The sequence below is a fragment of the Ovis aries genome, chromosome 22 (genome assembly GCF_016772045.2).
Source record: "Ovis aries strain OAR_USU_Benz2616 breed Rambouillet chromosome 22, ARS-UI_Ramb_v3.0, whole genome shotgun sequence".
NCBI classification, from domain to species: domain Eukaryota; kingdom Metazoa; phylum Chordata; class Mammalia; order Artiodactyla; family Bovidae; genus Ovis; species Ovis aries.
The window spans coordinates 34,216,215-34,240,990 of record NC_056075.1 but is presented as its reverse complement, the minus strand read 5'-3'; the positions used below and the strand labels follow the sequence as shown (position 1 = coordinate 34,240,990).

General features: G+C 41.2%; 1 protein-coding gene and 1 non-coding gene across 2 annotated transcripts in view; one reads left to right on the top strand and one right to left on the bottom strand.

Moving 5' to 3' along the window:
* Positions 1 to 1,557: 1,557 nt before the first annotated feature.
* TDRD1 (tudor domain containing 1) overlaps positions 1,558 to 24,776 on the bottom strand; it is a 61,404-nt gene continuing 38,185 nt past the window's right edge. The window contains exons 18-27 of the mRNA XM_060405115.1: positions 23,263 to 23,373; positions 22,383 to 22,553; positions 19,775 to 20,050; positions 14,628 to 14,747; positions 13,080 to 13,196; positions 10,196 to 10,363; positions 8,792 to 9,019; positions 7,920 to 7,966; positions 7,751 to 7,838; positions 1,558 to 2,664 (exon numbers count right to left, since the gene is read on the bottom strand). Of these exons, the coding sequence (XP_060261098.1) occupies positions 2,621 to 2,664; positions 7,751 to 7,838; positions 7,920 to 7,966; positions 8,792 to 9,019; positions 10,196 to 10,363; positions 13,080 to 13,196; positions 14,628 to 14,747; positions 19,775 to 20,050; positions 22,383 to 22,553; positions 23,263 to 23,373 (1,370 nt within the window). The 3' untranslated portion in view covers positions 1,558 to 2,620. The remainder of the gene's footprint in view (positions 2,665 to 7,750; positions 7,839 to 7,919; positions 7,967 to 8,791; positions 9,020 to 10,195; positions 10,364 to 13,079; positions 13,197 to 14,627; positions 14,748 to 19,774; positions 20,051 to 22,382; positions 22,554 to 23,262; positions 23,374 to 24,776) is intronic.
* On the top strand, positions 21,882 to 21,953 carry TRNAC-GCA (transfer RNA cysteine (anticodon GCA)). Its single transcript has one exon. It is a non-coding gene; the product is annotated as a tRNA-Cys (tRNA).

Below are 24,776 nucleotides of genomic sequence, written 5' to 3'. Positions count from 1 at the left end.
GTTAGGAGTTGTAGGATGGTTGCTGGAATTAAACAAAAGCTTCAGATTCTGCAAGACTGCTGCCCATTTGCACAGGATGAGAGTGGTAGAAGTCCCACCCAGAGAAGTGCTAACCCTTTTTCTATGCCTGAACATTGTTCAGGCTACCCTGTAGGCAAGTGGTCTAACTTCCCTAGGAAGGCTCCCAAATCTTGGCATTAGCTTTCACATAACACAGAATTGGTTTCATTTAAGGCTTAGCTGCCCAGCCTCAGTCACTTTCATATGCTTTCACCTTGAGGTGCTGAGGTCAGTTCAGTTCAGCTGCTCAGTTGTGTCTGACTCTTTGGGACCCCATAGACTGCAGCACGCCAGGCTTCCCTGTCCATCACCCACTCCCAGAGCTTGCTCAAACTCCTGTTCATCAAGCCAGTGATGCCATCCAACCATCTCATCCCCTGTTGTCCCCTTCTCCTTCTGTCTTCAGTCTTTCCCAGCATCAGCGTCTTTTCCAAGGAGTCAGTTCTTTGCATCAGGTGGCCAAAGTATTGGAGTTATTGGGCTAATCCTAGAAGAGCTCAATTTGCCAAACCTGGGCAGCTGCAGCTGTGCTAGCGATAAGCCCACCAGTTAGTTACACACTCAGCTTATTGCCCTGGGCTGGCAGCCTCAGAGTGGCAGGCTTCACAGTGACTTTCTTCCTCCTCTACAATTTGGCAGTTTAGGGCTCTGCTGAGAATGATCCTCAGGTTCTCTGGAGCAAGAGAGCTCGAGTTTAGACTATCCCTCACCCTCATTCACAATCTTGAAACCTTCACGTTTCCAGCAGCCCTAGAAAAGTACATTCCACCTAAAGAAAAGGCATACCAAATATATCTCCTTCCCCTAATCCCCCCACTATCCTTAATCCATGCATGGTTAAGAATCTCCTCTTGCAAAATGGATCTGATTAGTCTCAGTATACAAGACCTCTGCCAAGGAATAAACTATCTATCTGATTATCTGGTCTCGGCTCTCGAGTACTTCTCTATGAGTGAACTAGGTATTCTAAGGAAACCCCAAGTCTGGGATTGGTGTCGTGTGATGGACCATACATGGCCCTACTGGATGATAAACATATCACTAACCCTAGTGCCAGGCACACAGCTGGAGCTCAATACATATGTGAATGTGAAAGATTGAAAACAAGATCTGGTGGTCCAGTGTGAAAATATGCGGAATCAATCCAGGAGATATTCAATCCATCTAGTGTGAGACTAGCTGAATCATCAAGTAATATTAAACTGCATTTAATTTAAACTGTTTCTATCCCGATTTCCAGAGTGTAGCACAGCATAAAACACTGGGATCTGAAGAACGTTGACCTAAGCGTTCCTTAGTGTGTTCTGTGACATATCCCTAACTTCCCTTAATAAAAAGGACAGTCCTGTGGTTCCACAGATTTCACTTGCATTTGCACGGTGGCTGGAACTGAACAGAGTACGAACAAACTCAGTGCCCAGTGCCCCTAGTATGTGCCAGTAAGAAAAGGAAATTAGCAAAACGCTGCTGGTGGCAACAACACAAGGGAACTCTGGCTGTGATGTAAAAGGATTTTATTGGGCACAGCAGCTTAAATTTTTTATCTCATAGAAGCATATCAATGTTTGAACAACTTTTTACATGAGGGAAAACTCCATTTAATCTAGCTAACACACATTACCAGCAAAGGTACATTTTGAAAGAATAAACAAACAAAAAGTCAAGTTTCTTCTTTTAGTTGGTGACAACATCTTCTTAGGCTTTCAGAGTCTGATATTTAAATCGTGGAAAAATTCCCAAACAGAAACTTATGGGCTGGCAGGAAGGCTGGCTGGCCCGTAATTCCACACATGTGAGTTTACAGATGTCTTTCTGTGCTTCAAGAAAAATATATATACTCTAACTTGGCTTTTTACATTAAGCTGTTAACTGTTCTCCAGGAATCTGTGCTTCTGAAAATGTAAATTCCACTACACTAACAATCCCAAGTGGCCACAGATTTGGAAAGGTACCTACAGATGGCAGGAGCAGAAAGTGCCTTCCTGGTCAGAGTGGGTGAGAGCCCAAGGGCAGACTGTGCCCACGGGCTGAAAGAAAAGTGATCTCAGTGAGGACGGAGAGAGAGAAACTGATGACCTCAGAGACAGGAACAGAAGGGCAGAGACCTGAGCAACAGCAAACCAAAGAACTTTTATTATGTGGAAGAGACAGGTTGTGACAGGGAGAGCAGGGTGTATTTTATTATGAAACACATCACACATGCAGAGAAAAGTCCAAAAAATACAACCTGTGTGTCTAACAACTAAACTGACCCAGTATTAACCTGGAGCCATATTTTCTTCAGCACCTTTAAGTAATAAAAAACTCTATGTAGACTAGACAGCCCCTATGCTGTCCCTTTCCGATGCTCCCATGTACTTATTGTGTATCTTTAATGCGAGACTTACTGAGAGGATGCATTTAGAGCGGGGAGGTGGGGGTGGGAGGGGGGAAACCTACCCAACCTACACAGAAGCATGGTAAGCAAACAAAAATGCAGACATAAAAGGTCATTAAAGAAAAAGTTTCCAATAAACAAAAACACAAGATGTGGTACTTTCTCTCCTAAATCTAGCCTCCGCTACTTCCAGTCTCCTAAGTGTTGATCTTCATTAGAGGCTGTATCTGCAAGACAAAAACCGATTCTCAGTATGCCTTATACAAAAACCCAGTCACTGTGGTTCTTAATTTCTATTTTAAGTACGAGAAAACCAAATACTCACTTTTAATCTGAAATTCCACATTTCTTTCAGTCAGATCTGCCAGTTAAAAAAAACTCACCACTGCAATAACAGGGCTTTATGTTCAGTGTAGCTGTTTGTACTCCCCTTCACAGATATGCTCCCCTCCAAATATAAAAAATATTTTATACTAACCTGTATGCTGAAATACTTCTCTGATGAAGAGAGTTTTATGTTCCCATAACCACACCATTCCTAGTTCAGCAATATTACAATTATATATATATGACATATGCATGCATGCTCAGTCGTGTTTGACTCTGTGACCTCATGGGCTACAGCACATCAGGCCCCTCTGTCCATGGGATATTCCCGGCAAGAATACTGGAGTGGGTTGCCATTCTCCTCCAGGAGAGGCTTCTCAACACAGGACCAGAATTTTATGTTCTTGTAAGTGTATCACTCTTAGTTCAGCAGTTTTACAATTAAATTACTAACAAATTTTTCCAATCAGCAGTTCATGATCTGAGCCACAGTCAGCTCCTTGTTTTTGCTGACTGTATAGAGCTTCTCCATCTTTGGCTGCAGAGAATATAATCAATCGGATTTTGGTATTGACCATCTGGTGATGTCCATGTGCAGAGTCATCTCTTGTGTTGCTGAAGAGGGTGTTGGCCATGACAAGTGCATTCTCTTGGCAAAACTCTGTTGGCCTTTGCCCTGCTTCATTTTGTATTCCAAGGCCAAACTTGCCTGTTACTCCAGGTACCTCTTGACTTTGTACTTTTACATTCCAGTCCCCTATGATGAAAAGGACATCTTTTTTTGGTGTTAGTTCTAGAAGGTCTTATACATCATCTTAGAACTGTTCAACTTCAGCTTCTTCAGCATTAGTGGTTGAGGCATAGACCTGGACTACTGTGATACTGAATGGTTTGCCTTGGAAATGAACAGAGATCATTCTGTCATGTTTGAGACTGTACCCAAGTACTGTATTTCAGACTCTCTTGTTGACTATGAGGGCTACTCCAATTCTTCGAAAGGATTCTTGCCAACAGTAGTAGATATAATGGTCATCTGAATTAAATTCACCCATTCTAGTCCACTGTAGTTCACTGATTCCTAAAATGTCAATGTTCACTCTTGCCATCTCCTGTTTGACCACTGCTAATTTACCTTGATTCATGGACCTAACATTCCAGGTTCCTATGCAATACTGTTCTTTACAGCATTGGACTTTACTTTCATCACCAGTCACACCCACAACTGGGTGTTGTTTTCATCTTGGCTCCATCTCTTCATTCTTTCTAGAATAATTTCTCCACTCTTCTCCAGTATGATATTGGGCACCTACCAACCCAGGGAGTTCATCGTTCAATGTCATATCTTTTTGCCTTTTCAAACTGCTCATAGGATTCTCAAGGCAAGAATACTGAAGTGGTTTGCTATTCCCTTCTCCCTTTTCCTTACTGCAAAATTCAGACTTAAATTGAAGAAAGTAGGGACCCCACTAGACAGACCATCAGGTATGATCTAAATCAAATCCCTTACGAGTATACAGAGCAAGTGACAAATAAGTTCAAGGGATTAGATCTGATTGACAGAGTGCCCGAAGAACTATGGATGGAGGTTCATGACACTGTATAGGAGGCAGTGATCAAGACCATCTCCAAGAAAAAGAAACGCAAAAAAGCAAAATGGTTGTCTGAGAAGGCCTTAAAAATAGCTGAGAAAAGAAGAGAAGCTAAAGGCAAAGGAGAAAAGGAAAGATATACCCATCTGAGTGCAGAGTTCTGAAGAATAGCAAGGAGAGATAAGAAAGCCTTCTTTAGTGATCAATGCAAAGAAATAGAGGAAAACAATAGAATGAGAAAGACCAGAGATCTCTTCAAGAAAATTAAGAGATACGAAGGGAACATTTCATGCAAAGATGGGCACAATAAAGGACAGAAATGGCATGAACCTAACAGAAGCGGAAGATATTAAGAAGAGGTGGCAAGAATACACAGAAGAACTGTACAAAAAAGATCTTCACGACCCAGATAACCATGATGGTGTGATCACTCACCTAGAACCAGACATCCTGGAATGTGAAGTCAAGTGGACCTTAGGAAGCATCACTAAGAACAAAGCTAGTGGAGGTGATGGAATTCCAGTTGAGCTATTTCAAATCCTGAAGGATGCCGCTGTGAAAGTGCTGCACTCAATATGCCACCAAATTTGGAAAACCCAGCAGTGGCCACAGGACTGGAAAAAGTCAGTTTTCATTCCCATCCCAAAGAAAGGCAATGCCAAAGAATGCTCAAACTACCTTACAATTGCACTCATTTCACATGCTAGCAAGTAATGCTCAAAATTCTCCAAGCCAGGCTTCAACAGTACCTGAACTATGAAGTTTCAGATGTTCAAGCTGGATTTAGAAAAGGCAGAGGAACCAGAGATCAAATTGTCAATATCCGCTGGATCATCGAAAAAGAAAGGGAGTTCTAGTAAAACAACTACTTCTGCTCTACTGACTACACCAAAGCCTTTGACTGTGTGGATCACAACAAACTGTGGAAAATTCTTCAAGAGATGGGAATGCCAGACCACTTTACTTGTCTCCTGAGAAACCTGTATGCAGGTCAAGAAGCAACAGTTAGAACTGGACATGGAAAAACGGACGGGTTCCAAATCGGGAAAGGAGTATGGCAAGGTTGTATAATGTCACCCTGTTTATTTAACATATATACAGATTACATCATGCCAAATGCTGGGCTGGATAAAGCACAAGCTGGGATCAAGATTGCAGGGAGAAGTATCAATAACCTCAGACATGCAGCGACCCTTGCGGCAGAAAGCAAAGAGGAACTGAAGAGCCTCTTGACGAAAGTGAAAGAGGAGAGTGAAAAAGTTAGCTCAAAGCTCAACATTCAGAAAACGAAGATCATGGCATCCGGTCCCATCACTTCATGGCAAATAGATGGGGAAACAGTGGAAACAGTGACAGACTTTATTTTTGGAGGCTCCAAAATCACTGCAGATGGTGACTGCAGCCATGAAATTAAAAGACACTTGCTCCTTGGAAGAAAAGCTATGACCAACCTAGACAGCATATTAAAAAGCAGAGACATTACTTTGCCAACAAAGGTCCATCTAGTCAAAGCTCTGGTTTTTCCAGTAGTCATGTATGGATGTGAGAGCCGGACCATAAAGAAAGCTGAGCACTGAAGAACAGACGCTTTTGAACTGTGGTATTGGAGAAGACTCTTGAGAGTCCCTTGGATAGCAAGGAGATCCAACCAGTCCATCCTAAAGGAGATCAGTCCTGGGTGTTCATTGGAAGGACTGATGTTGAAGCTGAAACTCCAATACTTGGGACACCTCATGTGAAGAGCTGACTCACTGGAAAAGACCCTGACGCTGGGAATGATTGAGGGCAGGAGGAGAAGGGGACAACAGAGGATGAGATTGTCGGATGGCATCACCGACACAATGAACATGGGTTTAAGTGGACTCCAGAAGTTGGTGATGGACAGGGAGGCCTGGTGTGCTGTGATTCATGGGGTGGCAAAGAGTCGGAAACGACTGAGTGACTGAACTGAATTGAACTTCAATATATTTAGAAACAGAAAACACTGGTTTCATCTGAACTTGTATATGCAACACTCAATACTCCTATGGGGGAAAAAAAACTTATTTCACAGATAAAAAGATAAAAGCACATACAAGTTAATCAACATGATTAAAAATATGATGACTTGGCACTAGGACTAAATGCCAGAAGTTCATGTCATTGCATGTTCCCCAAGCTATGAAATTTAAAGTATCATCAGATTTCAGATTTTAAACTCAAGTATACAAAACAGCTGTCAGTATAAAGACAATGTATTAGAAAGGATTCAAAGTTGGAACTGCAAGTTAGCATTAAAAAAAAGTAACCCAAAACTTGTGAAGTAAATAAATCATCTGAAAATAAATCATGAGAATCAAAACTGATGATCCTGCATGAATGACAGTTAGCTTAGAACTTAGTCATACTTTCTCAGAAACAGAAACCAAACAACTATGCGTTAACACCTGGAGAATACATGTGACCCCGGTAGGTACCTCCTTAAGAACTGCTACACTCACAGAGCCCCAGAGAGCAGGAGGACCTTGGGAGCTACTTGCAATGGTCAGATACAAACTGCACTTTAGCCTGCCAGAGTGCGGGAATTAAGTCAAAGTTTCTTGCTTTTAGCTGAAATTCTATCAATTCAAAGTGCCAAGAAGGGCAACTTCATTTTGACCTGAATCCTAATTGGTTACTGATCACAAAACACTTTCCAAGGGTCATCTTAGATCACAGCATCCCAGGCAGATAAAAGCTGCAGCAGCAAGGGAACCACTATTTAAAATCCACTCTGGGTTCACAAAGAGTCGGACACGACTGAGCGACTGAACTGAACTGAACTGAAGGGTTTGCTTGTGACCGATGGCAGATTTGCGTGGATGTATGGCACAAACCAACACCACGTTGTAAAGCAATTATCCTTCAATTAAAAAGGAAAAATAAATAAAACCCACTGATAGCATCTTTAACCACTAGAGTCACCGCAGCTAAAGAAGGAATAACATGCTTTGTTCTGAAATGAAATCTATCAGTGCAGCCCATTTTCTTGACTCCTCAGAACTTCTTCACAAAAAGTATTAACCATCTTCATAGAAGTGTGTACAAGGAAGTGTTAATTTCACTCTAGACACAATGAATTTCAGGCTAAGCTTGACCTCACAATAATTTTTACATATCCCTGTGCATACCATCACGAGCTTTCTCTATGTCAAGCAACAGTAAGGACAGGATGGCCCTGGACTCAGTTCCATAAGCAGTGTCAAAGGGAGGCTACCAAACAAAACCTAGGAAGACGGCAGAATCATTATAGCCAGCCCTCCGATCCTCAGACCACAGAGTAAAGCATAGCCTCCAAACACATGCTCTGCCCTGAGAAAAAGACGGGCGATGTCCTGTTGGGGGTTGCCTAAGAGAAAAAACATCAAATTTAACTTACTTTTTAACAATTTTTTCATTTCAATAAATTTATTTTGATTGGTTGGATTGTTTAAAAGGAAGAGAAGAATTTGCTCATGCTTTTCAATCTGAGGGTGAGAAAGAAAATAGTGTTATTTCATTTCTTAAAACGTTGGGAGTATAATTTCACTTTAGGGACATTTACCCACTTGTTTCTGTAGCTTCGTGCAGCAGCAGCTCATCCTGTCTGCTGTTTCTAAAAGCAAATGCAAAGAGCTGTTAGACCTCTTAGCTATAAACAACAGGAAAAAAAAAAACAAAAAAACCTGGAGTTTGAACATACACAAGCCTGCCCCGCGGGGCAGATCCTTTCCAACCACAAAGGAGTAGATGGATTAAACTTTTCATCGGCGCTTTAACGTCACCTACTACTCTGTCCTGGGTTCTACCAAATGAGTACCCTCATCCGTCTAAGGTTTCAGGTCTTGCCTATGGGTAAAGCACCTGCCCGCAATGTGGGAGACCCGGGTTCCATCCCTGGGTCGGGAAGTTCCCCTGGAGAAGGAAATGGCAACCCACTCCAGTATTCTTGCCTGGAGAATCCCGTGGATGGAAGAGCCTGGTGGGCTACAGTCCATGGGGTCGCAAACAGTCGGACATGACTGAGCGAGCTAACTATCCTGGACAGTGTATCTCTTTTTGGTGGAGATCAGGCCTGCCTAATCATCTTATGAAATAACTAGTAAGACCCAGTCTCAAGTATATGAGTTCTTCTCACTTTGATCAGGATCAAAAGGAAGTGGGAAGTAACTCTGAATGCTTGACCTTTTTACAGCTTGGAACATTAATGCTATGGACAAGGTTGCTGAGCCTGGTATAAAGAAAATCTGGACTGGGAGGCCAGCTTCCTTCCAGGCTCCTCTGAGGTGGCAACGTGAGTCAGTACCCCACTGCCGGATTCATAGACGAGGACGACAAAGGGAACGTAGCCGTGAGAATAAAGATCAGACCTACTAAACTGATTACATCTGTTCCTGGTTACACTTACATCTGTTATTAATTAAACTTGAAAAAACAATACCTGTATTTAGAGCAGTTGGCTTTTTAGATGTGATGTTTTTTGCCAGACCATACATCACCAGCTTATCAGCTATGTTGATAGTACCATTCTCGGAACACTTCTCAACAGACACCGTATGGACATTCTTGATAACTCCTTTTACAGAAATCATTACGTTCTGATTCAACATGAAATTCTTCAGTAGCTCTATCATTAGGTGAGAACATCTTCCATTCAATTCCATTAGTCCTGGAAAAAAATTGAGTATTAGAGTTAACCAACAAGTTTCTAAAAGATAATATTTAACTTAATTGTCTAAGGATAATAAACAAAAGGCTCTCTGATTTTAGCTACCTCTAGTTACGTATGCTGTAATGTACAACTGCTGCTGCATTCAAAAAAACCAAACTTGATAAATATTCCTCAATCCCTATTATGTGTCAAGCACTAGTGAAGCGAAAGTTGCTCAGTCGTTTCCTACTTTTTGCAACCCCATGGACTATACAGTCCATTGAAATTCTCCAGGCCAGAGTACTGAAGCAGGTGGCCTTTCCCTTCTCCAGGGGATCTTCCCAACTCAGGGATCAAACCCAGGTCTCCTACATTGCAGGTGTATTCTTTATCAGCCAAGTCATAGGAAAAGCTCCAAGAATACTAGAATGGGTAGCCTATCCCTTCTCCAGGGGATCTTCCCGACCCAGGGATTGAACTAGGGTCTCCTGCACTGCAGGCGGATTCTTTACCAGCTGAGCCATCAGGGAAGCCCTGTCAAGCACTTAATTTAGGTCTAAAAGCCAGAATACTGACAAATGTCTGCCTGCGTGGACTTCCATTCTAATGGGAGAAGCAAACAGTGATAAAGAGAATTTTCTAACTTTCCGAGTCAAACCCAAAGTAGACTGTGAGGTAGTCTGTTATCACCTGGTGGAAACTCCAGGTAAAGAACACAGGAGCAAGAATAAAAAGCTACTTTAGCATTTTGGTTCCTTTTGTTCAAATTCCAACTGAAGGGTTGAATAAATACGCAGATATCATAAAAGCATGAATAGTAAGGTAGCCCAAAACAGTGTCCCGTGAATGCCTCTAGTCTGCAACAAAGCCAAAAGACTCCTACAAGAGAGGTCAGAGGAGTGACCCCAGTCGGTCCTGGCTCTGCCACATACTAGCTTTGCAACCTGAGGCCAACCAGAATCTCTGAGCCTTGACTCTTTGACACTAATCTGTGAAACCAAAGATGGAATGACTGAATATAATTTTTGTGAGAATGAAAGAAAGAATAAAAGACACGAGTTGTGTTGTGTTTTTTTTTTGTAAACTCTGCTTGATATTTAGAAATAACCATTTGTTTCAGACTTACTGCTATAGAAGAAAGAAAAAAAAAAAATCCCACAGACACCCATACTGGAAAGTGACTTAATTGTCTACCGTCAAGGGAACATTTGATAATTTGGAAAGGAAGCTCCAGGTGGCTGGCAGAGATGGGCTGCACTCTGCAGAGAGGCAGAGTTTCAATGTTTCCATAGTCTGCATAGAGCACTTTGACATCGGCATCTGATGTCCCCAGCACAATGGCACGATACCAGCAATCATCACCTAAAAATGGAACAGAGTCTCAGGTGAGAAGTTACATTCAATGAGGCCCTCCTCCCTTAAGGTGGTTATTCACAGTTACATTGACATCACTTGGAAATTCACACCAAGATTTCTGGTTATATGCCAAGGATTCTAGATTAAATACAAGCATCACCTCTACTTCTTGCAGATTCTACTGAAAAGACAGTTACAGGATTGAACTGAAAAAAGGCTAAAACCACAAGGATAGAGAAGAGAGACGACAATGTAAGGTTGGGAAGCTGGAAAGCAGATACAGGAATGGAAATGACTTAGCAGAGCTCAACTGAAGCTGCTGTAAGGAAGCCAAGAAGCGTCCCAGTTTGCATTTCAAACCTCTAAGCAAGCAAGCCTCAATAATTGGTGCTACTCATTCAAAAGTAGGAGTAGGGACTTCCCCGGTGGTCCAGTGGTTAAGAATCAACCTGCCAATGCAGAGGACATGGGTTCGACCCCTGGTCCAGGAAGATCCCACATGCTGCGGGGCAATGAGGCCTACACGCCCCGCCTCCTGAGCCTGTGCGCTAGAGCCCACGCTCTGCAACAAGAGAAGCCACGGCAATGAGAAGCATGCGCGCTGCAACTCGAGAGCAGACCCCGCTTGCCGCAACTAGAGAAAGCCTGTATGCAGCAGCGAAGACCAACACAGTCAAACACAAATTAATAGGCAAAAAATAAAATGAAAGTAAAAAAAAAAAAAAGAACCAAAAAAAAAAAAAGTAGGAGTAAAGATGGAACTGAGATGGTGACTGAATAGTAGAAGCAGAGTTCCTTCCCCAAGACACATGTATAAACTTTAGTTTATAAACACATTTACACATAATAATTATTTTTAAAGGTGCTAAAGCTTTATGATCAGCTTTGTGTTTACATGCTTTAATAACACTTAGAAAAGTCCCCCTTTCTAGGTAACGGCTCCTACCCACGGTCAGAAGACTAGTTTCTTCTCCAGAGAGGATGAACCAGAGAGACTATGGACTGGGGAACACGAGGCAAAGCAGAGGAGAGAGTTTACAAGATCCCTGTCAGGCACATCACGCACTTCAGGCAGGGGACAACCGTCTCAAGCAAAAGCACTTCAAGACACCAGTGTGAGGACTTCCCAGTGAAACAGCAGAGCCAGCCCACAGGGAAGCCCTCCAAGCAGACAAGCTCTGCTCCTACTCAAAGGAACACCCAATTAGCTTCTTAGTGCCTCACCTTACAAAGACAAACAGCAAAGGATGACCAAGTAGAAGAAGAAAGAGAAGACCAGAGCAAACAAACAGGATCTTGAGGAAACGGAGGCCAAGGACAGAGGAAACCATGAAAATTAAAATATGACCATCCTCAGAGAAATGACCTTCCATCCTTAGAACAAGTACAAGGAAGCGTTAAAACCACACATTCGAGAAACATAAAAACTACTGGAACAAACAATGTGATATTAAAAATGAGATAAGAAAGGCTGGAAGAGAAAACTGAGCAAACCTCTTGAACAGAACAAAAAAAGATGAAACAGCAGAGGAAATTCAGCAGAAGAGTTTAAGCCCAACATCAGAAAACTTGGGAGTTCATAAAAGAGCAGAAAATGAAAGAAAGGAATCAAAAAAAATTCAGGAAAAAAATTTCAAAACTAAAGCTCATACATTTCAAGACTAAAGTGCCTGCCTGCTGAGTGCTCACTCAGGACAATGGTGAAAAGAAAGCCAGTGCTGGGGGAAGGCCCTGGATAGGGCTCCACACTTCCACTGACAGAGCCCGGGTTCAATCCCTGGTTGGCGAACTAGGATTCCACAAGCTGTGTGGAGCAGCCCAAAAAAAGAAAGAGAGAAAACCAATGCTAAGTCACATCAAAAAATTCAAAACTCGGGATGAAGAGATTACCACAAGTCCCAGAAAGAAGAGAAAAAATATGTACAGAGTTTGGAGAACCTCAGTGACATCTACCTCTCCTACAGCTAAAAGACAATATAAAAGCAATGCCTTCAAAAATTTAAGAGGAAGATAATTTCCAACCTGGAATTCTATCTATAGGTAAGCTGTCAAGAAACTATTACGGTAGAATACTTTTTCAAACATGAAACATAACAGAAAACTTACTTTACACATAACTTTTCTCAGCTTCCAGAGGATGAGAGATACCCAAATATGAAGAGTAAATAAAAAGTAAGGGATCCAGAAAGCACGTTGAGATGAAGGAGGGAGACAATCTCGCAACAAGGGGGAGGGGTGGGAGAGAAATCCAAGCAACAGGGTTGGCGTGATGGTGACGCGAAACTTCCAGGAGGACAGCTCAGGTCCCAAAGACAAGCAGTCTAGACAGAAGCTGGCAAAAAGGCCAGGGTTGCCTACAATTATGACAAAAGTTGATTCAGTACATAAAGTACTCTTGGAGAGAATTTATACCAGTGCAGAGGACTGGAGATCATTACTGAAAGTATACAGAACACGAGTAACAAAAAAAAAAAAAAAAGGCTGCGTAAATATTTATAGTGACTACATGGCTAGGCTGTGAATCGCTTTTATGCAACCCTAGTTATCGTAACACAGAATACTTATCTAACCAAAAATTATGACACATTTCTACTGGGAAGAAAAGAGAGGGAAACTGAAGATCCAATTGTCATATAAAGTATATAGAAAATTAAATACTTTTTAAAATTGTAAGTCTCATGTTTTAAATGCACACTCTTCTGGGTAAGAGAAAGAATCTTACTTGTATATTTGGCACAACACGCATCTCCAATTTTCGGTATATAGGGCGATCGGCTTTTCTGAGCATTGCAATATTCTAACAATTCGGCCGTCAATACACTCAGTTTTTCCTGATCTTCTAAAAAATATATATAAAAAACAACGTTCTGTGAAGAAACTTTCAGTGCCAATATGTATAAAAGTATGTAAAAAGGAAGATCAAATCTAAACTCCAAAGATCCTGTATATTTTAAATTTTTAATATTTTAAATATTAATATTTAAAATATTTTAATTTTTACTATTTTAAAACATTTCCGTTTTAAAAATAGATAAAACCACTAGTGGGTACACTGTGGGGAAGGGACGCAGTACTGGGAGGGGGCAAGAAGAAAGCCACCTTCCTTCTTGGGAAGGTGGGCTAATTTGTTCATCAGGGTGTCTGGTCCAGTGTGCTCATTCTACAAAAGTTTATGATATCAGGCTACAGATTCACAATTGTTCCGTATACTTGTCAGTGTGTTATAGGTAAGAAAGTGAAACAAAGTACTTCCAATTCATCACACCATATGTAGCTGCCAGGATGGAATAAGCCTGAGCCCATGCTTCCTACTATACAGTTTAAACATGACTGTTCCTAATACGGAGAATAAATTTAAGAGCAGTTATTGGTATCACCACAATTCTTGGTTTGATCACTTCAAAAAGATACATTTTCAAGCATCTGCAAATAATTCTGAACATCCAACTTGTACTAACTCAGCTTCTGAACTACAAGGATAAACTCAAATACACTGACGAGATGACTGAATTGTAATCTTTCATGAAACAAAAAAGGAAAATTGAAGTCAACATTTATATGCTACTCTTCTTCACAATTAGAGACACTGTAAAACAGTTCTCTAAGTTCCTAAGACTCAGTAACACTGTGATTAAAGAGTGATTTCAAAGTACTCTGTCAACATATCTAAAAGAGAATTCAGTTCAAATTCTCTCAATGCTCATAGAAGGTTAGGTTAGTAAGCATAATTCCATACAGACAGTACCTACTTTTAAGCAAGAAATTACACAGTAATCGAGGACGCTGCCTTGTTATACAAAGCTGCAGATGATCGAGACCGGGCAGAGCAGAGACTGAATGCAGGGCATGTTCACATCTGGTTTAAAATCGAATTTTCCTTACATATCACTGTGATCAATTAAAACACTGAGTGGAAAAGAAATCATCACTTCTTCTCCCCATCGCTTCTTAAGGAGTTCAGGTAAGTTCATTCTATAATTCCACTCCAGAACTCTTGCCTGGAAAATCCCATGGACGAGGAGCCTGGTGGCTGCAGTCCATGGGGTCGCTGAGTCAGACACAGCTGAGCGACTTCACTTTCATGCACTGGAGAAGGAAATAGCAACCCACTCCAGTGTTCTTGCCTGGAGAATCCCAGGGACGGGGGAGCCTGGTGGGCTGCTGTCTATGGGGCTGCACAGAGTCGGACACGACTTAAGCAACTTAGCAGCAGCAGCAGCAGCATTCTACAATGAAAAGACTAGCATAAATATATCTCAAACTTTCTTACCTGCTATTTCATTTGGTAGAGCATAAAACAAGTTTGGATTTGTGATTTCTAAAATGCATGCCTGTACTGTTTTATTAACTGGCAATTCTATTGTACTCCACTGATCAGCTGAAGAGATGGCTGAAAATACACAAAATACAGTCCTCTCATGAAACAGATAAACTTTAGTATTCAACACTCCCAAAGTCCCAAAATGAAAATCTGTATTTCCACAAAAGACTTTGTTTAATTTTAGGGACTTTGGTGTGCATTACAAAAAAGCTCAACCTATGTAACAAGAATCTGTAAACTATGACACTCATATACTCTATTTTTATTTCTATAGCATATTTAATTCTTAAAATTTACTCAAACTTTAAGGGATACATAGGTGTATGATGTACGTTTGTTTACCTGACAAGTAACTACATTAAAAATGAGTACAGTGTTCAATACAACCTTGTTTCAATAAACATTCAGTTCACTTGTGTCCAATTCTTTGCGACCCAATGTACTGCAGCACGCCAAGCCTCCTTGTCCATCACCAACTCCCAGAGTTTACTCAAACTCCATGAGTTTACTCATGTCCATTGAGTCAGTGATGCCATCTAACCATCTCATCCTCGGTTGTTCCCTTCTCCTCCCACCTTCAATCTTTCTCAGCATCAGGGTCTTTACAAACGTGTCCGTTCTTTGCATCAGGTGGCCAAAGGACTGGAGTTTCAACTTCAACATCAGTCCTTCCAATAATATACAGGACTGATTTCCTTTAGGATGGACTGGTTGGATTTCCTTCCAATCCAAGGGGCTCTCAAGAGTCTTCTCCAACACCACAATTCAAAAGCATCAATTCTTCACCGCTCAGCTTTCTTTATAGTCTGACTCTCACATCCATACATGAATACTGGAAAAACAATAGCTTTGACTAGACGGACCACTGTTGGCAAAGTAAGGTCTCTGCTTTTTAATATGCTGTCTAGGTTGGTCATTTGAAACAGCTCAACTGGAATTCCATCACCTCCACTAGCTTTGTTCATAGTGATGCTTTCTAAGGCCCACTTGACTTCACATTCCAGGATGTCTGGCTCTAGGTGAGTGATCACACCATCATGATTATCTGGGTCGTGAAGATCTTTTTTGTACAGTTTTTCTGTGTATTCTTGCCACCTCTTAATATCTTCTGCTTCTGTTAGGTCCAGACCATTTCTGTCCTTTATCGAGCCCATCTTCGCATGAAATGTTCCCTTGGTATCTCTAATTTTCTTGAAGAGATTTCTAGTCTTTCCCATTCTGTTCTTTTCCTATTTCTTTGCATTGATCACAGAAGAAGGCTTTCTTATCTCTTCTTGCTATTCTTTGGAACTCTGCATTCAGATGCTTATATCTTTCCTTTTCTCCTTTGCTTTTCGCCTTCTTTTCACAGCTATCTGTAAGGCCTCCTCAGACAGCCATTTTGCTTTTTTGCATTTCTTTTCCATGGGGATGGTCTTGATCCCTGTCTCCTGTACAATGTCACGAGCCTCATTCCATAGTTCATCAGGCACTCTATCTATCAGATCTAGGCCCTTAAATCTATTTCTCACTTCCACTGTATAATCATAAGGGATTTGATTTAGGTCATATCTGAATGGTCTAGCGGTTTTTCCTATTCTCTTCAATCTTGATGAAAGTGAAAGAGGAGAGTGAAAAGTTGGCCTAAAGCTCAACATTCAGAAAACAAAGATAATGTCATCTGGTCCCATCACTTCATGGCAAATAGATGGGGAAACAGTGGAAACAGTGTCAGACTTTATTCTTGGGGGCTCCAAAATCACTGCAGATGGTTATTGCAGCCATGAAATTAAAAGACACTTACTCCTTGGAAGAAAAGTTATGACCAACCTAGATAGTATATTCAAAAGCAGAGACGTTACTTTGCCAACTAAGGTCCGTCTAGTCAAGGCTATGGTTTTTCCTGTGGTCATGTATGGATATGAGAGTTGGACTGTGAAGAAGGCTGAGCGCTGAAGAATTGATGCTTTTGAACTGTGGTGTTGGAGAAGACTCTTGAGAGTCCCTTGGACTGCAAGAAGATCCAACCAGTCCATTCTGAAGGAGATCAGCCCTGGGATTTCTTCGGAAGGAATGATGCTAAAGCTGAAATTCCAAAACTTTGGCCACCTCATGCGAAGAGTTGATTCATCGGAAAAGACTCTGATGCTGGGAGGGATTGGGGGCAGAAGGAGAAGGGGACGACAGAGGATGAGATGGCTGGATGGCATCACTGACTCGATGGACTCGAGTCTGAGTGAACTCCGGGAGTTGGTGATGGACAGGGAGGCCTGGAGTGCTGCGATTCATGGGGTCACAAAGAGTCAGACATGACTGAGTGACTGAACTGAACTAGGTTGGTCGTAACTTTCCTTCCAAGGAGTAAGCGTCTTTTGATTTCATGGCTGTAGTCACCATCTGCAGTGATTTGGGAGCCCCCAAAGATAAAGTCTGTCACTGTTTGCATTGTTTCACCATTCATTTGCCATGAGGAGATAGGACCAGATGCCATGATCATAGTTTTCTGATTGTTGAGCTTTAAGTCAACTTTTTCACTCTCCTCTTTCACTTTCATCAAGAGGCTCTTTAGTTCTTCACTTTCTGCCATAAGGGTGGTGTCATCTGCATATCTGAGGTTATTGATATTTCTCCCGGCAATCTTGATTCCAGCTTGTGCTTCCTCCAGCCCAGCGTTTCTCATGATGTACTCTGCATATAAGTTAAATAAGCAGGGTGACAACATACAGCCTTGACATACTCCTTTCCGTATTTGCGACCAGTCTCTTCTTCCATGTCCAGTTCCAATTGTTGCTTCTTGATCTGCATACAGATTTCTCAAGAGGCAGGTCAGGTGGTCTGGTATTCACATCTCTTTCAGAATTTTCTACAGTTTGTGGTGATCCACACAGTTAAAGGCTTTGGCATAGTCAATAAAGCAGAAATAGATGTTTTTCTGGAACTCTCTTTCGTTTTCAATAATCCAACAAATGTTGGCAATTTGATCTCTGGTTCCTCTGCCTTTTCTAAAACCAGCTTGAACATCAGGAAGTTCACAGTTCACATACTGTTGAAGCCTCGCTTGGAGAATTTTGATCATTACTTTGCTAGTATGAGATGAGCGCAACTGCGAGGTAGTTTGAGCATTCTTTGGCATTGCCTTTCTTTGGGATTAGAATGAAAACTGACCTTTTCCAGTCCTGTGGCCACTGCTGAGTTTTCCAAATTTGCTGGCATACTGAGTGCAGCACTTTCACAGCATCATCATTTAGGATTTGAAATAGCTCAATTGGAATTCCATTTCCTCCACTAGCTTTGTTCGTAGTGAAGAAAAGTTATGACCAACCTAGACAGCATATTAAAAAGCAGAGACCTTACTTTGCCAACAAAGGTCTGTCTAATCAAGGCTATGGTTTTTCCAGTGGTCATCTATGGATGTGGGAGTTGGACTATAAAGGAAGCTGAGTGCCAAAGAATTGATGCTTTTAAACTGTGTTGTTGGAGAAAACTCTTGAGAGTCCTTTGGATAGCAAGGAGATCAGTCCTGGGTGTTTATTGGAAGGACTGAAGTTGAAGCTGAAACTCCAATACTCTGGCCACGTGATGTGAAGAGCAGACTCATTTGAAAAGACCCTGATGCTGGAAAAGACTGAAGGCAGGAGGAGAAGGGGACGACAGAGGATGAGATGGTTGGATGGCATCACCAACTCAATGGACATGGGTTTGGGTGGACTCCGGGAGTTGGTGATGGACAGGGAGGCCTGGTGTGCTGTGGTTCATGGGGTCGCAAAGAGTTGGACATGACTGAGCGACTAAACTGAGTGTAGCACTTTCACAGCATCATCTTTTAGAATCTGAAAGAGCTCAACTGGAATTCCATCACCTCCACCAGCTTTGTTCATAGTGATGCTTCCTAAGGCCCACTTGACTTCACATTCCAGGATGTCTGGCTCTAGGTGAGTGATCACACCATCGTAGTTATCTGGGTCATGAAGATCTTTTCTGTATAGGTCTTCTGTGTATTCTTACCACCTCTTCTTAATATCTTCTGCTTCTGTCAGGTCCCTACCATTTCTGTCCTTTATTGAGCCCATCTTTGTATGAAATGTTCCCTTGGTATCTCGTAATTCTTGAAGAGAGCTCTAGTCTTTCCCATTCTATTGTTTTCCTCTATTTCTTTGCATTATTTACGGAGAAAGGCTTTCTTATCTCTCCTTGCTCTTCCTTGGAACTCTGCATTCAAATGGGTATTTCTTTCCTTTTCTCCTTTGCTTTCTGCTTCTCTTCTTTTCACAGCTATTTTGAAGGCCTCCTCAGTTAGCCATTTTGTTTTTTTTGCATTTCTTTTTCTTGGGGATGGTCTTGATCCCTGTCTCCTATACAATGTCACGAACCTCCATCCATAGTTCATTAGGTACTCTATCTATCGTATCTAATCCCTTGAATCTATTTCTCACATCCACTGTATAGTGATTTAGGTCATACTTGAATGGTCTAGTGATTTTCCGTACTTTCTTCAATTTAAGTCTGAATTTGGCAGTAAGGAGTTCATGATCTGAGTCACAGTCAGTTCCTGGTCTTATTTCTGCTGACTATTATAGAGCTTCTCCATCTTTATCCGCAAAGAATATAATCAACCTGATTTCTGTATTGACCATCTGGTAGAGTCTTCTCTGGTGTTGTCAGAAGAGGGTGTTTACTATGACCAGTGCGTTCTCTTGGTAAAACTCTGTTAGACTTTGTCCTGCTTCCTTGTGTACTCCAAGGCCAAATTTGCCTGTTACTCCAGGTGTTTCTTGCCTTCCTACTTTTGCATTCTAGTCCTCTATAATGAATAGAACATCTTTTTGGGGTGTCAGTTCTAGAAGGTCTCGTAGATCCTCATAGAGCCATTCAGCTTCTTCAGCGTTACTGGTCGGGGCATACAGTTGGATTACCATGATATTGAAAGAATAAACACTAAACTGATTACTGTGATATTGAATTCAATAAACACTAAACTGATTTCAATTACCTATTACTAATCTACTTCCACAAATGGTATTTCTACAGGAAAATTCTGTCACTTGAAACAGCACAATTTTCATAGCCTATAAAAGCAAAGGAGAACACAAATTTAAATAACAGTTTAAAAATGTTACCTTGAAGCCCCGGGGTATCAATCTGAAGGTCATGCTTATCAATAGGTCTGGTTTTCGCTAAATCTGTATGTGGTGAACCAGCTTTTAAAACCAGATGTTCATCAATCAGAATATCACTAATGATTCTGGGATAAGAAGTGGAAAGGTCAGTGAGTTCAATCCCCACTCCGTTTTCAGTGATTTCAACCACTTGGGCTTGGAGTTTCATCCTGGCAACACACGTCTGAAATCTTGCTATGGCTTCTTTACTCCAGTGTTTGTTTCTAGGCTGTATACCTGACAAATAAGAACAGCATTAACAAGAACTCTGTGCCCCAAGAACTCTGCGCCCCAAAGCTACATTTTTTGGTTTCAATAACATCCAGGACTCCCCTTGCCAAGTTTACCGTTGAGGTCAGTGATCCTGAGTATCTTTTCTCAACAGTCAATTACACACCTACATCCTCTGTGCCTGTGCTGCAGATAATGCATCTGCAGATACACTCCTGGGGTTTTAGGAGACTCAGGGTCTGTCATGACTTTCCTCACTAACTTATCTTCACCTGACATTTTTCCCAACAGGAAAAAACAGAATTACTGTTTCTAGAAGTCATGGTTCTTATATATACAATCGTGAGTATCAATTATTCTGATTTTTTAAAAAAAAACATACTTTCACATAATTTTCCAATGATAATTTCAAAATGTCATCTTAAATTTGAAACCAAAAATTATTTCTAGGATAACTTTGACTTACACCCTAATTTTCATAACAGTGATTCTCAAATGTGGCTGTGCATCTAAATTACCTAGAGGGCTGGTGAACACAGATTTGGGGGACCCGCCCTAGAGTTTCCAGAATGATGCTAAAGCTGAAACTCCAGTACTTTGGCCACCTCACGAGAAGAGTTGACTCACTGGAAAAGACTGATGCTGGGAGGGACTGGGGGCAGGAGGAGAAGGGGACGACCGAGGATGAGATGGCTGGATGGCATCACGGACTCAATGGACGTGAGTCTGAGTGAACTCTGGGAGATGGTGATGAACAGGGAGGCCTGGCGTGCTGCGATTCACAGGGTTGCAAAGAGTTGGACACAACTGAGCGACTGAACTGAACCGAACTGAACTGAAGCAGGTCTTGGATGGGGACTGAGAATCTGTGTTTTTAACAAGTTCTCATACTGATACTACTCACTGGTTGTCGGGTGGGAGGGGATCACACTTTAAGAAGCACTGACATAAAACATGGTAATTGAAAATAACAATCCTAATCATACTCAGTGTAAAATAAGTAAAAAGAAACCAGATATGTGAAAGGAAAAATGAAAAGCATCTAATGCCTCCCTGGTGGCTCAGAGGTTAAAGCATCTGCCTCCAATCGAGGAGACCTGGGTTCGATCCCTGGGTCGGGAAGATCCCCTGGAGAAGGAAATGGTAACCCACTCCAGTATTCTTGCCTGGAGAATCCCATGGATGGAGAAGCCTGGTAGGCTACAGTCCATGGGATTGCCAAGAGTTGGACACGACTGAGCAACTCTGCTTACTTCACTTCACTTACTAATGCTTCCATACATGACTACTATTAACATTTTTGTATGCAACCTTCCATTATCTTTATGGACATATGGAAATACTCACATGCATATACACTCATAATTCTTTTATAAAGAAATTTTATAATACTAAAAACTTGTAAAAATAATACAAACTTACAAAAATTTTATAATATAAAAAATTACTATGTTAGGCACTATTCAGTGTATACTTTATTTCTCTTTTATTCTTAATGTCTTTTTGAGGAAGATACAATAATTCTCCAGATGAGCGAGAAGAAGCACATAGTCTAACCAGCTTACCTAAGATCTCACAGCGAGCAGGCAGCAGAGGTGGTTCTAATCTGTTCTCTTAATAACAATACTACCCTGCATCTCTTTTATAACTGGCTTCCTTCACTTAATTCATGAACTGCTCTTCATGTCAACAAAACATATTTAACATTTTAATGACTGTGTAATAAGAGCAAACATTTAATGGAACTTTCTGAGTGCCAGACCCTGGTCTAAACATTCACTCAGTAATCCTCACAACATCCTTATGAAATAGGCAACACCACTACCCACTATGGGCTTCCCTGGTGGCTCAGATGGTAAAGCACCTGCCTGCAATGCAGGAGACCCGGGTTCAATCCCTGGGTTGGGAAGATCCCCTGGAGAAGGGAATGGCAACCTACTCCTGTATTCTTGCCTGGAGAATTCCATGGACAGAGGAGCTTGGCAGGCTACACTTCATGGGGTCACAAAGAATCGGATGTGACTGAGTAACACTTTCACTACCCACTATCTGGATCCTCGTTTAACCAAGGCTCTATGTCTGGCTATTTAGGTTGTTTTGCTACTATTAACAGGTAGCGAATTTCCATGTAGGTGAACTTGGTGAACTCATGAGACTGTTGTGGGGGGATGAATTATTAGAAGCAAAACTGCTAAGACAAAAGGCTGAACTACCTGAGGCTCTTTGAAACAAAATAGCTTACACAAAATATTAAAATTAGAGATACATTAACACTGAGAAGTTTATGTAATCCAAGTATTAGAAGACAGTTGAGAAAATGTCTCATTTTGCATCATACCTACTAACCAGCACCGTATCCCTTGAAATGGAAGTTTCAGAAACCTGGATGGGATCATTCGAAGTTCATCTGCAGTAACTTCTTCAACGTTTCCATAATCCACAAAATGTACTTTAAAGTTTCCATTTGGTAGGATTTCCTTGACCAAAGCACGATACCAATTACTGTCACCTAGATTTAACACAAAGTTTGCAACATGGAGTATTTCCCTTCTATTGAGATTTGAAATTTTTATTTTGAAAAGGACCATCCTTTGTCTAAGGTAGCTAATAAATTTGTTCTTTTGCCAGATGTCACCTTTAGCTTTTAATTCAGAAATGTCAAAATTCATTCTTAGAATTATCTCCAAAATTTTTATAGCATCACACTTCTGCATCTACTATAAAGATTTCATTCATAACCTAACCAGTAAGCAGAATATTAAGAAAAGACTTAATAAACTTTAACATATTTGTCAAACTGGAGGACATAATTCTCTTATTGCTGATGAGACTGTTTTACCTGTTACTTGGTAAATAATATAAAAAATAAACAGAAAAACATGCAATAAAATTAAGGGATTTCATCAAATATATTTTCAAGATAAACATGCAAAGGGTAAGCAGAAGAAACAATGACTCTGCAGTGAACAGGTCTCCGTTTCATTACTATCAGAAATACTGCAAAGAAAAGCATTTGACAAACTTAAGTAAGAAAAGTATCATTTGGAGCTTCTTGTTGGGAAGAGAGAAGACATAAGATCTTAAGCATTCATTTAATTTTGATTATGAAAAATATCTGCCTAAACAACAGAAAGAAAATACACACTAAAAATGAAGTTTGAATGTCAAGGAAAAAAAAAGATTCTAATATAGTCAAGTTTGTGCCAACTGCAACTTACCTACAAAGAAAGCACAACAAGGTTGCCCTATTTCTGCCTTAAAATCATTAGGCAACTTCTGCTGGCAATATTCTGCTAGTAAGTTGTTCAAATCATTGAGTTCCTTTAGGGCTGAAAGCACAACACACATACAGCATTTAACATTTTTAAAACATGCTGAGTAGCAGACTTTCCTTTAAAGCTGGGAAGTGTTTTGATCATAAAAATCCAGGTACATTTCCAGACAATTATAAAGTACACTAAATGCCTTTCCCTTTTCCTTATTAAGAACTTGGGCAAGTCAGTCATTATTTAGTTCATATTCTCGGTAAACCCCATACCAACAATTCACTGGGCACAGAGCCGCAATGATGGCATCATTGTTAGTATGCTAGAACATCTGCGTGTGTACCAGGAAACAGCGGACAAACCTACACAGAAAGGAAGTTACATACAAGCTGTCCCGAAGGAGTATATATGAACCACCACAAAATGGAGGGTGCAGACAGTGTCTGCTAAGAAAATCCAGAGAGGTGGGCTCTGTGCACTAAAGGTCTCACAGAGAAATCTCAAAGGAGAGGGCTAGAAAAGAAGAGGGCATTCCAGAAAAAGCAATGGCTCTGAGGCAAAGGACCAAATTAAGCAGCCAAAAACACTTGGTGGGAGCAGTCTGGCAGAGAAGAGTGGAAAGGTGAGCCACTGAAGAAAAGTACCAGAGACGTGCTTAGAAAGACATAGACCATGGAGAACTTTAAAAGCCATCTTAACACTATACAAAGGAAACGGAAAATATCTTTTAAACACGTGGCAAAGGCCCATTCACAGAAATGGAAATTAAACTCCATCAAGTTAGACCTGTCACCTTTCAGATTAGTCGAAATAAGAAAATTTAAGGACACACTGTTGGAAATGGTGTGGGAGAGGGCACTTTCACACACTGCGGAGGGAAGTGGCCTGTCTGACCTCAAGGGCACCCTCCTCAGGGCCCAAGCACACACATCACTCTTATTTGTGCACTTCTCTATGTGTATGTTATACTTAAATGAAGTCAACAATTCAGTTTTCTCAAAAATAAATTGAGGAGACATTCTGTGAAACCTGCTGCTGCTGTTAAGTCGCTTCAGTCGTGTCCGACTCTGTGCGACCCCAGAGATGGCAGCCCACCAGGCTCCCCCCTCCCTGGGATTCTCCAGGCAAGAACACTGGAGTGGGCTGCCATTTCCTTCTCCAATGCAGGAAAGTGAAAAGTGAAAGTGAAGTCGCTCAGTCGTGTCTGATTCTTGGCGACCTCACGGACTGCAACCCACCAGGCTCCTCCGTCCATGGGATTTTCCAGGCAAGAGTACTGGAGTGGGTGCCACTGCCATCTCTGCTGTGAAACCTAAACTCGTTTAAAAGGAGACACTATTGAAAACAGAAATCATGGCTTCCAACAGAACAAAAGGCAACCAAGTATAACCAGGGGGCTTCCCTGTAGTTCAGATGGTAAAGAATCTGCCTGCAATGCAGGAGATCCAGGTTCAATCCCTGGGTCG